At 41.2% G+C, this 15,090-nt stretch overlaps 1 protein-coding gene across 2 annotated transcripts; it reads right to left on the bottom strand.

Moving 5' to 3' along the window:
- Window positions 1–373: 373 nt before the first annotated feature.
- LOC145443142 (uncharacterized) lies at window positions 374–12,712 on the bottom strand. 2 transcript variants are annotated; one of them, XM_080321137.1, is made up of 9 exons: window positions 11,880–12,712; window positions 11,286–11,354; window positions 11,107–11,222; window positions 8,665–8,822; window positions 8,459–8,592; window positions 7,193–7,416; window positions 4,203–4,554; window positions 815–891; window positions 374–741 (listed from the first exon to the last, which is right to left on the bottom strand). In XM_080321137.1, exons 1-9 carry the CDS (start codon window positions 12,091–12,093, stop codon window positions 457–459), a joined length of 1,629 nt encoding a protein of 542 aa, XP_080177263.1. In that variant the 5' UTR covers window positions 12,094–12,712; the 3' UTR covers window positions 374–456. The 2 variants fall into 2 exon arrangements, with proteins under 2 accessions (XP_080177263.1, XP_080177262.1); XM_080321136.1 differs by having other exon boundaries at window positions 8,459–8,822.
- Window positions 12,713–15,090: the final 2,378 nt, after the last annotated feature.

Raw genomic sequence — 15,090 nt, forward strand, 5'->3', positions numbered from 1 at the left:
TTTGTGAAGTCTGACCGAATGATGTATATCTTTTATTCTAATTCACGGTTGGGTTTCGAATACACTTGTACGTACAGTCTCAAATTTATGTGAAGGTCCTGCAGTTGTGGTTGACTACCATAGTAGAATACCGTCTCAAATTATGAAGGACAGGTGGTAATTCCAGGAAAGATTGACAGCAGGGTGCTTAAAGATGTAATCCGTATGGAATTTCAGAACGTGGAATATATATCGTGTATGAGGGTTCCTGTAATCAGCCTTCGCAGTCGCAGATGGACACTGGAAATAAATACGGAAACTGCTTTCCGCGTATATTCTCACCTTTCAGATCTAGTCTACCAACTGCTTCTGAGGCTAAAACGAGCATATGAACGACAACACAGGGTGTGTATTTCGCCAAATCGACCTACTTCACAGGATCACTTTAAAAGCAATCTCACATATCGAAGGTATTCGTCACAGTGTTGTTGATTTCAGATCGATGAAGGCATAATCTGATTGATTGTTTTTCTCGAATAATCCAGCACGATGTCTCCGCGATTCCTTAGCTTTATCCGGTCCGTGTAGACGGGCTTCGGAGTGTTCTGACTTCACGGTATGCGAAAACGGATCGACTTGCGCAATCAACAGGTTGTTATCATTCGTCTTATCAGTCTTGTTGTTTCTGTGAATCGTCTGCGGTGTTACTCTGGTTTGATGTTGCGCGGAAAAGCCTACGTTTTGAAATTCGTGTTTGGGAACCTGCAATAAATTCGGTTCGTGATATCCAAGAGGGTGACAGAATTGCAAGATTTGAGCAGGATCGAAAAGTCACCTTAATGATTGCGTCACTACTTTTTATACTTGAGTAACGTTGCGAAGTATACGGGTTTGAATCCGTCACAGTTTCCCCTGTAACAACAGCATTAAAATCAAATATACATCATCACACACCATGATACAGATATGTACCAAGCACCGTAACTGCCGCACCCCAAACCCCCCAATTGGGGGCCCGAGCTCGAAGGGGGCCCAAAATTATTTCGTGAATTAGCATAAATCATAGAGTAATTTTTGAAAATATTTGCAATATTATCAAAATTTTTTCGCGCTGCGCGCGAATTCAAGTAGCCATTTGTCTTTATTATTGGGTATTGGGCCATTACCGCGCCACGACCCACCAAGACATACAATCAAGTTTTAGGCCATATAACATGCGACTCCAAGAAGTGTGCCAGAACGATCGGCAGCGAGAAAACCTTGGCCGAAAAGGTCTATGCCCGTATGCTGACCGAAGACTTCGTTATATATACAAAATACATATAGGTTTAGTTGTCCATAGGCGCCTAAATGACTGGTGCTGAATGTTCCTGTCTTCGCAATCTGAACCTCACAAGACAAATACCATCCCGCTGGGAAAAATTTTATGCCAGTGAAGAAATACCAATTTGAAATCGTGTACGTGTCTTAGTGTAGAAGCCTACGTTTGAGCGATTCTATATTTTTTGATATAGCAGACTGGAAGTCACGAAATAACATAATGTAAAGAAGTCATATCAACGGGTCCGCCCGCCCGAAGCTGTTTAATTATTATTTACGTGCCCTCCCGTTTTCAAGACACTTCACTCAGCTCTGCCGGTAAATCTAATTACATGAGTAGAGGGGACAATAAATTGATAGCATAATATATATGCAATCGCCGATCTGATTGACCGATTTTATCATAAATTATCGAAAATGTTCGCGCTTCGCGCTGCCTCACAATACAGTACAGATGATTTCGTGAAAATGCCAACAACGTGATGGGGGGTCGTTTTACACCTTATGGGAGCCCAAGACCCACGTTTTTGGGGGCCTGACGAGGTACTGTTTCGTTCCTGCCTACGGGTATACGCCCGAAGATGTTTAATTATTATTGAGTGGTCCTATCTTTTCAAACACACCTCACTCAGCTCTACCGGCAAATCTGATTACGTGAGCAGAGAGAAGATAAAAATTGATAACAATATATATGCAATTCCCGATCATACTGACCGATTCAATCATGAATTCTAGAACTTTTCCGCGCCTCGCGCGCTTAGGCGACAACAGCTGATTCACTAAGCAAACTCCCAATGAATATGATAAATAGCGGTAAACAGGGTATCGCCGCAGGGGGGTCTGGGGGGAGAAGCCCCCAGAAGTTAGACCTATAACCCTATTGGGGGCCCAAGACCAAAGTTTTTTGGGGGGCTGACGAAGTGCTGTTACGGCCCTGTATGTACCACAGCTAATGAGGGATGGTGCGAACCCCCAATGCCCCTACAGAACGGCTTCTCCAACTGATTTTAACCGTGTATCCTTTTCGAATTATTTTCATGTATGGCGTACCCTTAAAAATAATATGGCAGTACAATCTACGTGTACTCAATTGAAAATAAAAATAAAACACAACAAACTCTCCATTTACGCTCTCAAACATCATTTCACACATTTGAAGGATGACATTGACGCTTCTCCCGGGTAAATATATTCTTGGAATTCATTTGGAAAGGCACACGCATAAATCATGTTCAGCTGGAAGTCCGGCACGAAATTTGTTCTTCGTCATGCGCTTGCTTGAAAACCCTTGCTCACAAGTCACAACGGTAGGTGGCAGGAAAGAGCAAAAGACTCTCCACACATTTATGACACTATTGGATACGAATTAGGCATATTAGACCAAATATTTTGAAAGTAAAGTGACCCTGTATTCGCGAAATGCAGAATGAGTCTGTCAGAAAGTCGGCTTCACAATGATCATCGGCAGTCCCATAAATTATATCCTATTTATCATTGTACACAAGCAACACACTGCCGATTGAAATGACGACGATCTACTAGCCTTCATTATAAGAAAATGTCTCTGATTATGGTAGAGCTAATCCGAGATCTACGATAAGTTACTAATAAACTCTCATCAACACGACAAAAAAAATCACCACAGTTAATGTATAGGAGGCCAATAAAGTTACACAGCGATGTAAAAACATGCGGAGCTTTAGAGGATGCCTTAAAACAATACATTTTGTAAGCTTAAATATTTTTCGTTTGTCACGAAAACGTTGGAAACTCTGTTGAAGAAAATTTTCACAGTAACCGAAAAAGGAAGTTGCTCACGTACCCCGGTTTGAAAACCCCTCATATGTTCAGGTTCGTGTGAATCTGAATACAAATGTGAAGACAAACATATGCCGCTATGTGACATGCTTCGTGTCTGCGCCCGTGCCTGCATAAGATATTACCGGAGTAGTGGTACTGATTAATCGGAGTAAACCTTTGATGCCGCCTAAAGGTGTCACTTATGACTGTTCGACTGGGGCATAATCTCCTATCATTATGCTATAAAAGCTTATTGGTCAACTTCCATTGATTCCACAGTTAATTTTGGACCTTCAAAAGCCTAAGGCTGCTCAGAGAGTTTGCCGAGCCCAGGGATCCAAATGTCATTCGTGGTTTCATCTAGAAGTAATAACAAAATAGAAATTCATGGGATTTTGATCAAAGATGTCAAGATTTATGTAAAGTTTACCTTTTTCACAAAGCTGTGAACCGTTTAAACACGAACCTGTAAAATATCTAGGTTAACTCGCCAAACTAGAACGTAAAGAAAACCTTCGCTCCGTATCTACTAATAAGTCGGGTCAACTTTCAAATCATTTGCGTGGAGTCGAAATCAGCCAGAGGATGTTACATAATGCGCAACGACGTCATAATAACTAAACCATCAAGAGCATTTTATCCAGAGGTTCTAAAACATTTGTAGTTGTGTAGCCTTTCGATTTACATGCATGCACGCACGCCGTGGAGTACGCCATAAAATGAATGTGACTCCAAAGTCAATGTACGATTGTCTGTGAAGTCTATTTTACGGTTGGAAGCCATTGCTAAGTCTAATAAAATCTGTATATCCGTAACGAAATGCTACATTAGGTTAGCTGTAACTTGTTTCTCGCGTGACACATAACTTGTAAAATCGTTGTAACGGAAAATGATCACAGTTCCACAATAAATGGAGTTACTCGCGTACACCTGGGACATGCATATCCAAGTTTGAGAACCCCTGTCAGTGGCCCTGACTTTGATAACGGCGATTGCAAGCAAAGAATTAAAGACTATGAATAAGTGAACGAGTTATAATAGCTAAATATACCACGCTTGTCGGAAATGACGCGACTAATTGATTCGCAAAATTGGTTACTAACCCGAATTGCGTGGAATATCTTGTGTGGAATTGCCAGGTTCCACTTTGTGCGAGTACTTCTTGAAAAACCTCTTCACGCGCTGATTTCTTCCAGGTACTGTCTCGGATGCTGCTCCGCTTTCGCACGCTATTTCTGTCGATTTTCTATCTACTCTATTTGCCCATGCGGAGTTGCTGGATTCGTCACTGGCTTTTGGACGGGGTTGGCTCGATGACACAGTGAGGACGTCGTCGGATGGCGCGGTACTGTTCGAGAAGCTTGGAAGGAAATTTTTGCGAAAAGCGATGGGAAGTCTTTGAAGTAAATTTGGCTTTTCAGTCCTTTGAGGTTCTACAGTTGTTGTCATCAGTGTCTAAATATAGGAATATCTTTGTATTTCCTGTGAACATGAGGACCAACATTAAGCGCTTATATTACGTCATTTCGAAGGAGTAATTAGCATGAGAGATGCAGTCGGCAGTCGGGATATTAGGTAATATTACTATTAGTTGCCTTCACTGTAGACTTCAATGCAGTAGAAAATTTTCCATATATTATGTTGTGGCAAATGCTAACCGACATGCAATATCATCCGTTGGTACAACACGAGGGAAGCTGATCGTTGGACATGTACAAACACTGATCCGGTGACGGGCTAAAATCATTTGAACAGATTTTGAAACATGCATGCCTTGTTTTCCTGCAACTCTGAGGCATTGAAGCAGATGCAAAGTTGCCAAAGGATAATGCCACCTAAAAGGCACTGGCGTGCGTGAACACGAACATATGACGCCACAAGACTAATTCCAGACGGGGCATCTTCACGAGGTATAAATGTGTGCACTGTACAGTGTGCAGTCACTCAAGAAAGTAGTTTTCTGAAACGCAATAACATCCCAGTTTTATTGAGGCGTTTGATAACACACACCACAACTACTTGCCCACAAGTCCAAATGCGGACACACTTGTGCTTTGTAAACCCCCCTTTACTGTATCTATCTAACCTACATATCTATGTGTACATTCAGTATTCGGAGCCAAGAAACAATTCTGCACCAAGGAACTCAAATATCATATGTAATTGCATCAGGAATATAGCCGCATAATCTCTCCCTTCATCATTTCCAGCACGGAATAGTGACGGAAACGAGTCCTTTTACTATACCAGTGGTTCCCAACCGGGGAGGGAATTCCCCCTTGCAATTTTTAGGGAGGAATTCCACTTTAGAATTGTAACGGATTTATCAAATTGTTATGTCCGAACTGTCATGTAGTCAACAAGTTATATCCAAACGTATGCTCCTTATGGCTGTTTTTGTTGTTGCTGTTGTTGGTATTGTTGTTGAAAGTATGTTCAAATACAAATTCCCCTTGTTTTTTTTTAAACTAGTTCATATGTGCTGCAGTTCGCAAGACAATTTGTAGGCCAGCGACGGCCTCTGCATCAAATATATCCTAATCGAGCAAGTGTCGTACCGAATCTATCACAACAACGCCTCTAGTGAAAGTATTTATCTTATATTTTCAAGTCAACATTTTCAGACAGTGACAAAATATTCCAGGGTCATCGATTCAAGTCAAAGAGATCGCTAGCCCTGCTTTTATTTTAATGAACAGCTACCCGATCGAAAAAGGACATGTTAAACGTGGTGCCATGTTGCTGAAACGGAATTGGTGCCCTAAATTTCAATGAGCTCTAGCAGGAAATCTGATCACGTGTATGTTATATATCAGGGCTGTAACAAAGTCACGAGGCTCCGAGTCACAACTCAATCTCACTTTCATAGTTTTGAATCGAGCCAAGTCGAGTCATTTTCAATTCACCAATGAGTCAAGTCCGAGTCCAAGTCACCGAGCGGAGTGTCGAGTCCGAGTCATTGTGTTGACTGCTCAGTTTCCAGTCTAAACCTTGTTAAACCCACTATTTATAACTATGTTTGGTGATATTGAATGATTTGGATTTATAATATACTAATTTTCCTCACTTTGAGCAGTTTCCTGCCGCATTTTCAAGTAGCAGGACCAATTGGCGAAATTCCAATAGGGTGGTCTTCGAAATTACAATGAAATTTCGGTCTTGGCCGTCTTATAGTCCCGAGTCATAAGGCTTGGTTCAAGTCATGCACAATGACTCGAGTACAAGTAGAGTCAATACACAGATTGTCTCGAGTCTAGTCGTTTCCGTATTTTGAGAAAATGACTCGAGTCATGTCCAGTCATCAGAAAATGGTGACTCGAGTCTGTTCGAACCTACTATATGAAAATACCAAGATTATTAGCCAAATGCATACTCAAGCTTGAGAAAAAAATCGCGACACCAGTAAATTTATGCATACTGATTTTTCACAAAAGTCATATTAGCGATTGGTGCATGGTAAGCCGAAAACACAAATGGAAGTGTGGGGGTCTGTTGAGTCAAGCCTTCCAGAATTTGTTTCATTGGGACCAATACCGTTGTTTCTAGAGGTCTACAGTGTGTTGTTACAGACATCCCTGCTAGAAACAAACACTCGGTACCGCCCGTCTTATTCTTCAGTCAACAGGTGTTTGCGCGGTAAAAATGACCTGTTTTAATCATCGGGCAGATTTCTCCCAACGGGGGAATTTTGACTCAAATTTCGGCAAAGGAGGTACGAGATGAAAAAGGTTGGGAACCACTGTACTATACTTACCACCATAACATGATGGTTTTTCAAGCAACATTTCTCGGAAATCGCAGTAATTTTAGACTGCATGAGGGTCATCTCTTGCTGTTGCTGTGATGTAGCGACTAGCGAGTGATATGGAATTGCAAATCAAGGAGTTTTGAACGCAGATGTTGAGATTATTGGGAACTCTTTTATTTCACAAAAAGCTTCATAATGTACAAGCTACCACCGTCCGCTTCCGAACATGATCCTCTGAATTATCAAGGTTCGCATAAGCAATACCAACGTTAACCAGATGTTTGCGTCTTCCCTATAGTTACATCAAGTATGTTACACTACGAATTATCAAGTTCATGCCCGTACCTCTTTCGGTACAATGCCACCTTCATTCATGTGTCTGTATCCTTCCTCAGACGTAGCATTATCTCCGTTGGCAGGAAGTACTTTGACTAAAGATGTACCAACATGATATTCACCAAAATCACGGTCAGTCTCGCCAATGCTGTCTTCGTCAGTTGAAATTCGTTCTTCATTAGCATCAACCACAACATGGATTGACTCAGAATTTAAGGACATAACATCAAGCCCTGTTGGAAAACGATAGTATCACTAACTTGAGTAGTCTAATACTAAAGCTAGAGGGGGTATAAGCGCAGCAATGTATCGTGTCGTCTTTCGCTTCTAAAACCAGTGCATGAGCCTATCTCAACTAAAAGCTCCTTGAAATATCCGCAGAAGTGGCTATTAGCTTCAAATACTTCACTAGTGTCCACGGCAGTGGTATAGAGCGGCCATATGCATACAGTGACGAAATCATCGTAACATGTCACTGACAAGGAGTAGGTTTATTCTCGTCAACGCACGCGCCTACCCACTGAATATAAAGGTTGATTTTCCATTTACTAAATTGTTGCCTGTTACCTGGCATGCTGTGAAATACCTCAAATAATCCATTAACTCCATCCTAAGACTTCAATCGGCGATTAAAGGCATATTGTACAAAGATTTCCACCAGCACGTATAGGTGCTAACAATCTACCTACAACCGATTAATAAATGGATTAATTTAAATAGCTTAGATATCGAACTCTTATTCCTAATACTACGTAAAATTAAGTTAGTCGTGTATTACAGCTACAGGCCTATTTACGCGGCATATGCTGCATTGTTGTTAGACCTTGTATTTCTAGTCTGGATTAACAATTGTAATATATACCTACTCAGATTTATTTGGTTATTTACAAACATATATGAAACGTAAGAGCAGAGACATAGCAGTGGCCAGGATAAAACAATTTGAGGAATGGCGTGGCGTGACGTCTCGAATACATTACTACGTAGAGAGGATTGAAGGCAATTTCCAATTCAAAAGCATAGGGGGAAAGGCAACTCTCGACTGCCGGCTAAGCCACGTATGACAGACTTTTACGAATATTCATTCATACGGTAAGTGACTCTAATCAAAAGCCCAAACGCTTGAAATACAAATACATAGAATTACATATACATAAAAGATTGTAAAGGAAGGTATATGGTGTGCCTAGAATTAAGCAGAAACATGCTATGCGAACAGTATTAGAAGAAGGGCAACTACATCACAATATATTATGCAGTCATTGAATGATGTACCTGGGAACTGTACGTCATGTGATTCATTTTGTACTTGAAGGACGCCCAAATCTGGCAAACCGTGAATCGCCTTTTTCAGTTCCCTGTCGCTCAAAGGCTTGAACCTCATTCTGCTGTCGACGGCATATCCGAAACTGACCATAAGGCGCATGATATTAAGGTTTTCTAGGCATATTGACGCGAGTTGATCATGAGATTCGACGGACCTCGCGTGGGGAACATTTCTGCGTTGAGATTGTCGAAGAAGGGAGTCAATGGCGGTTATGTTCTGAAGAATATTGCACAGCTGGTTGTTCCTTGCTTTGCACATTCGCTTCAACTTCTCTTGTAGTTTTTTCTCTTTCTTCTTGATCATTCTGGAAAACTGCGAGGAATACAAACAATAATTACAACCAATGTTCCCTCTAAGCTGCGCACGTGCGCAATTGCGCGGTGCTGACACTGTCTCTGCGCACAGAAAATCTAAGCTGCTCACAAAAAATCCGAAGTGATGACATCTTTTTAGTCGTTACGCACTGTTCTCCAAGGGGCCGCGCAGTGCGTTGGTGAGTGCGCGCAGCCTCGTGAAAAATTAGAGGGAAAATTGATTACAACTATGCTGACTAGAGCCCGATTGATATCTATCTTCGTAGAAACATAAAAATCGGTCTGTTTAATGACGTCGTCACTTCACCTACCACTCTCGTTCGTCATAACCGTTATCTTAGTTATATTCCCTTCCATAAGCTTCGCAAATTTCTACTTTTATAAAATGTGGATTGTGGATTTTACGCTACTTTATTACAAACCCTGAGCCGTCCTGTGACGATACTTTCGTCAAAGCAGTATATAGGACATACGTACCCGAATAAATATGGATGCTGTTGCTACCATCATGGGGAAGTCCCAGAATGCCAAACATTGCCTTGCTCTCACTTCACATCATGTTTGGCTGCTGTTTAGTGTTTATACATTTGAAAACTATGTTGGTGCTTTCAATTGATGATGTCGTCAAGGGGCAAGGTCTGCAAGATATCTCTGTTTTCAATTAGGTAGGATTAGTCTATGAAGTCCACATGAGTTCATTTACTGAAAAAAATTCACAATAGTTGTGTTATACGCCCCATGGGATGAAAATGCTAGATGTTTCAACTCTTCTGCAGTTCATTTGCAAATATATGAAGTCGACATGGTCGTGGGATGTATTTTCCAAATTACTGTGATTGATTACAAATTATAAATGAACTATCTCGCATTCGGATATCGACACGAAATATCGATTGTTATATCGGTATCGGTCAAAATTCTGATAAATTACGGACTCGAATGCTGACACCACGAAGAAATGAGAAGCGTTGAAGAAATTTTAACCCGCGTCGTTGTGCCATGCTTCACATGTTACCGATTGGCGATTCGTGAAAAGTGTATCGAATCGCGTTACATTCGTAAAAAGTGATTTTATCTTCGCCACGAGATCTCATGTCGTAGATAGTCTACCGGATGAATTCTTATCATCTGTAGAAATTTATGCCTACGGTCGAACATAGGCGATATGCCGATGAGTTACCGTTGAATGACTCTCATGCCATACGTTGGTGGGTGATATTCAAGTATATGTAAGCATGTACGTTCGATGTATACGGAAATGTCATTGGTAGCCTAGCATTGGTAGTTGCTTCCCCGTTAGCCTAGCGATATATATCATAACTTATACTCTGCGTCGTGTATCATCGAACGGTGACACGACACGATCAAAACGATAACTGAGAAAGCGACATTCAGCACGTGACTTTCCAACATCAAAACTAACCCTAACTCTACCTCAATCCTACATTCAGCCACATGCCAAAGTGTCGTATGCTCGTATGTCCAAGGACCCATCAACACAGCTAGAATATAACAACGTAGTCACGATGTTTTAACATGTGTATAGCATATTAACTGGAGTGATTTTTTTTTTACCTAAAATAACTCAATTATGGGCCAAATTTTGACTTCACGTATGTAAATTGGATGTTTTCCCACACAATATTTTAACTGAATATTGGCCTATAAAGAATTCCAGTAGTTACATCAAGCATTATGGAAGAACTAATCAAAATTTGTTGTAGTACAACGAAAGATACTTTCCTGCGTTCTCGGGTAGAAAATGTTAGTCCTTACTAATTAGTTTGCCAAGAACGGAGAAAGAACGTTCAGCAGTAGCAGTTTCGCTGGCAACACTGACGTTGTGTGTGCAGTACACGGCTGGTGACACACCGTGTTTCTTTACTCTGACAATTTTGTCTACATCACAATTTGTCATGATGTTGATATAAAAGTCAATGCCCATTGCCCACGCAGACTTTCTTCCGTTAGTATATTGCGGTACGTTGAGCATAACACCATGTCAACCTATTTGTTTCATTTGGCCGTTTATTATTCACAATGAGGAGGCAATAGGCCGTCTACAACGGTAGGCCGATAAATTGCGCTACAAGCTGTAAAATATCAATGATAAGTTCTCCCACAGTGCAACATCTACGATACAAACGAAATGCACGTTGCAAAAACATTTTGACTTTGTTAACAATTTTTGACTTTTTTGATCTAACGCTACAATTTTGACAAAATTCTGACTTTTTTGACATGTTAAAAAAAATCGCCCTAATAACAACATATCCATATACCTTATAAATCATGTGCATCATAGCAGTTCGTATATCCGTTTTCACTCTTTTGCCCAGTTCCTCATTTATAGCCAATGCTCGAGAAACGGCACTTGTGCATATCTCCAGTTGTTTCACTGCGTGAAGATTTTGAAATGGAGTTACATTTTTGCGTGAGTATATAAACCCAAAAGCCGTACATTTTGGTTCCATCGGAACTGTAGGGTTTCGTTTATGGCGTTTCGTAACCTCGACGAAGTTTGTAAATCCTGTGAAAAATCAAATGATGGTTATGGCATATTGGAAGTTTATAGCCTTTAATATTTGTATACTATTATAGTAAGCAGCAGACTGCTACCAACAGGAAACCTACAAGTACCCTGCATACATGCCTTTATGATAATAAGCGTCTTACGAAATGACCGGGAATCACACTGGGATTGAATTAAGTTTACCAAAAAATGATATGCGAAATGCACAATATCGGACAACGTAAGGTGTACGACTATTTGCAACTAATAACTCAACGCGACTTTTTCATGTAGGTTTCTAGGCATATTCTCAGCATCCTAGATAGTTTGAAGGGATTGGAATTTCGTTCAGGTGATACCATCTCAATAAAGCAGCGCTGTCACGTCGGTGACCGAAATTCAAGTGTGATTAGTATGAAGTTCATCTGTAACAACTAGATCTTCGAACATGATATCATGCGCTGTATATTGGTAAGCATTAAAAGACATCCACCGCGGTTGAACCATAATACAACGAGAAAATCCCTTCAAAATATCACAAACCGTGATTCTGATCTTGCAATGTCGTGTGGGACTTGTTCATTATCCATTCCAGCGTTCTGGTCTTGTGAAATATATCGTTACTCGTTGCGCCATCGCATTTCGAAAACTGACACATCGAGCAGAGGATATCCGAACATCCACAGCATAGCCTCAACTCCTGACATAACAGAATTTCTTGACAGCTATCACAGAGAAACCTACCCGCAAGCATCATCCTACTAATACATAGCTGATGTTACTGGCGAAATCTACGCAATGTTACCAAGTCACGAACGCAATATAGTGTCATCCCGAACGGAATGCTTCACACAAGACAAGCTTTGTAACTTAAATCCCCGCATACAATCTGATTTCATCTCGTGATAGCATCGGACCTAACAATGTAATTCGTGAATCAATTTTAACCACATTACATCCGGCTAATCGCGCCGCCTCGCTTTAGGGATCTATTCCGAGAATGCCTGCTCCGACCTGTACTGAATTTGAACTATCAGTAGGTGAATCCCAATTCTAGGTATTTCTAGTCCTCGTGCAAAGATTTCTGATCCGGGCGTCGGTCTGTTTGATCGTGTCGATCGTATATTATGGTATAACATTTCGCTTCTTTATGCGCCGCCTACCATGTGCGATTGTGATAATGTTATACTCAGAAGCTTAATTGCTGCTCTTGAGGTGAAATGTGTCGTCCAATTATCTATATTGATAGAGGCATGAAGGTTATTACTATTTTATTGCAACGGGGTGTGTCGAAAGCGGTCTTCTGCGTCACGCGAAAGGTCGATTAGATAAGACACGTTCGTAACTGAATGCTATGTACCGATAAAGCAGGGGTTCTCAACCTGGGGGGCGCCGCCCTTGGGGGGCGCGGGAGGCTCTCAGGGGGGGCGAGAAATTTATGTCAATGTCTGTATAAATTGTGACTAAACATGTATTTCACAACCATTCTGAAGAGACGATTATTGAAGATTAAACTTAATTCGTATTCTAGAAAGCTTGCCAAACTCAAACTCCAGCAGTCGCGCTCAACGGAGTATAGGCTGACTTCAACTTCATTTGAGCATATTTCTGATATTCTTTGAAGATTTAGAGAAATTCCTACGTGCAAGTCATTACTTACTTAATAGCTTTGTCAGTAGCCTGTGCGCTAGGTGGCTGTTGTTGATAGCTGGCGAACTGCACTGCCTAAGACAGACTTAGATGCAATATAGGTTGCCCGGTTTCGCCCTCAATTTGGCTACAAATCAACACAATTTAATTCATTTCCAAAACTGCTCAAATTTAGCGCGGCAGGACAGAGCGACGCCGTGCTCTCTGTAGTCACTACTAGCATCAGGATTAGTCTCAGTGCAACCGACCTTGAAATTAATTGATGTCCTTTTCAATGTTTTTTTGTTATTTTCAAACAAGTTCGGGGAAGTTTGACAGCAATGTAAAAGACTAAACAACTGGAATGCGGATTCAAAATTAGCGTAAGATATAACACATGTATACTATTAGATCAGGGGTGGGCAACCCGCATGCGGCCGTAGAAGGGAATTTGTGCGGCTGTCGACGTCTAATTCAATTAGTATGTGTTGGCGACCGTAGACATGCAAATTGCAATTACGAATTCACATCCGAATTTTCGAGAGATTTTATTTAATCTTGAAATTTTCTTCGCGCTCCGCGCAATTCAACAAGCCTTCATTTTTCGATTTTATTGCAGTAGCGCCCTTCTTACTTGGAGCAGGAATGGGAATCCTAAAGAAATAACAATTCATTCGCGGCTCTGAAAAATTTTCGCGCTCCGCGCGACAATATGCCCTCCCAGCAACTATTCATGCCATTACCACTCGCGATTTCGGTGCGTACAATAGGCCGTTGTTAATAGTAGAATAGTCCGGAGTTCACCGGGAATGGATATGGACAGTTTACCATAGGTATTTTGCGTCCAGTTCGTTCATTGCGGCTATGCCCGAGAATGGGGCCTTAGGCTACATAAGTAAGCGAAATGCGGCCATGATTAGCAAGAAGGTTGTCCACCTCTGTATTAGATGATGTGCTTTTTTTGACATGACGATAAATGTGAGGGAGGGTCAGGGGGCGCGATTTTTTTGACCATCGCCAAGGGGGACGCTTGTCAAAAAAGGTTGAGAACCGCTGCAATAAAGCCTATGTTTGGTGTTGGCATATATTAATTCATTTGCTATATATAGGTTATGAACATAAGGGTTGTTCAGAATTGACCGTCTTTCAAAAAGTCGTGGTTTTCAGTCCGATTCCCATGCCTTATATCATCAAAACATATTCTAGCTACTTTTTTTCGTAAATCATCCCTTGCATCCGTGTGCAATGAACATATGTGGTCGCTCACCGTTATAGCCACAGTTCACCAGCAAAAGACCGATTCTGAATCACTAGGGGTTTGCAGGGCACACCATAACCCTGGAGGCATACGGAAATGTCAAGGGAAGTAGAGAATTTATAGGCACGCCCGCACGGGTGCAAATGTCTCCGCATTGATTACGAAAATATAAATTTTATTCCGCTCGTGGCTCTGGAACTCCCACAATCAGTCTCGTATTTTTCATTGTTATGGAGATTGGCATTGGGACGCAACAATGCTGTCTGGCGAAACGAGAGAGTAGCTCAGGAGAAAGAGTGCGGAGTCAGCTTTCGATTGATACCCGTTTTACCAAATTTAATGCTCGGCAAGCCGGTCAAAAATTACCGTCAAATTGCCTGTAGCCAAATGCAAATTGTGACGTGTTACAATTTCACTGAGGCGTGAGATTTGCCTGTGTCGACACCATATAGGACACTATGGTGCCACCAAAGAATACATGCCTGTTATGCATCACATTAAAGATACTTACTTCGACCCTACCGATTTCATGTACTTTGTGACAATGTTGTGGGAGGATCATGACTTCGGAAATGTTTGTCCAGTAACGGTCGTAGCTTTGTGGTATATGTTTCGTATGCAGCGATACGCCAAATCCGGGTTTCAAGGCCTCCACAGTGGAAATAGTATCGAAACCATAATTCTCATTGATAAAATAACTTTCAATGTCGAGGAGCGTATAATTTCAGTACTCGGAAATATCGTCTTTTGCTACTCGACTCGAATCATTAAATTAAATACTCGATTCAGATTCGAGTACTGGAATCATTATGCCCAGGCGTCGTCTTAAGTCACAACAGCTTTGTGTGTGATGAGCTCACAAATATT

The sequence above is a fragment of the Botryllus schlosseri genome, chromosome 7, assembly GCF_051294905.1.
Source record: "Botryllus schlosseri isolate E-star chromosome 7, Bs_hap1, whole genome shotgun sequence".
Classification (NCBI taxonomy): Eukaryota; Metazoa; Chordata; class Ascidiacea; order Stolidobranchia; family Styelidae; genus Botryllus; species Botryllus schlosseri.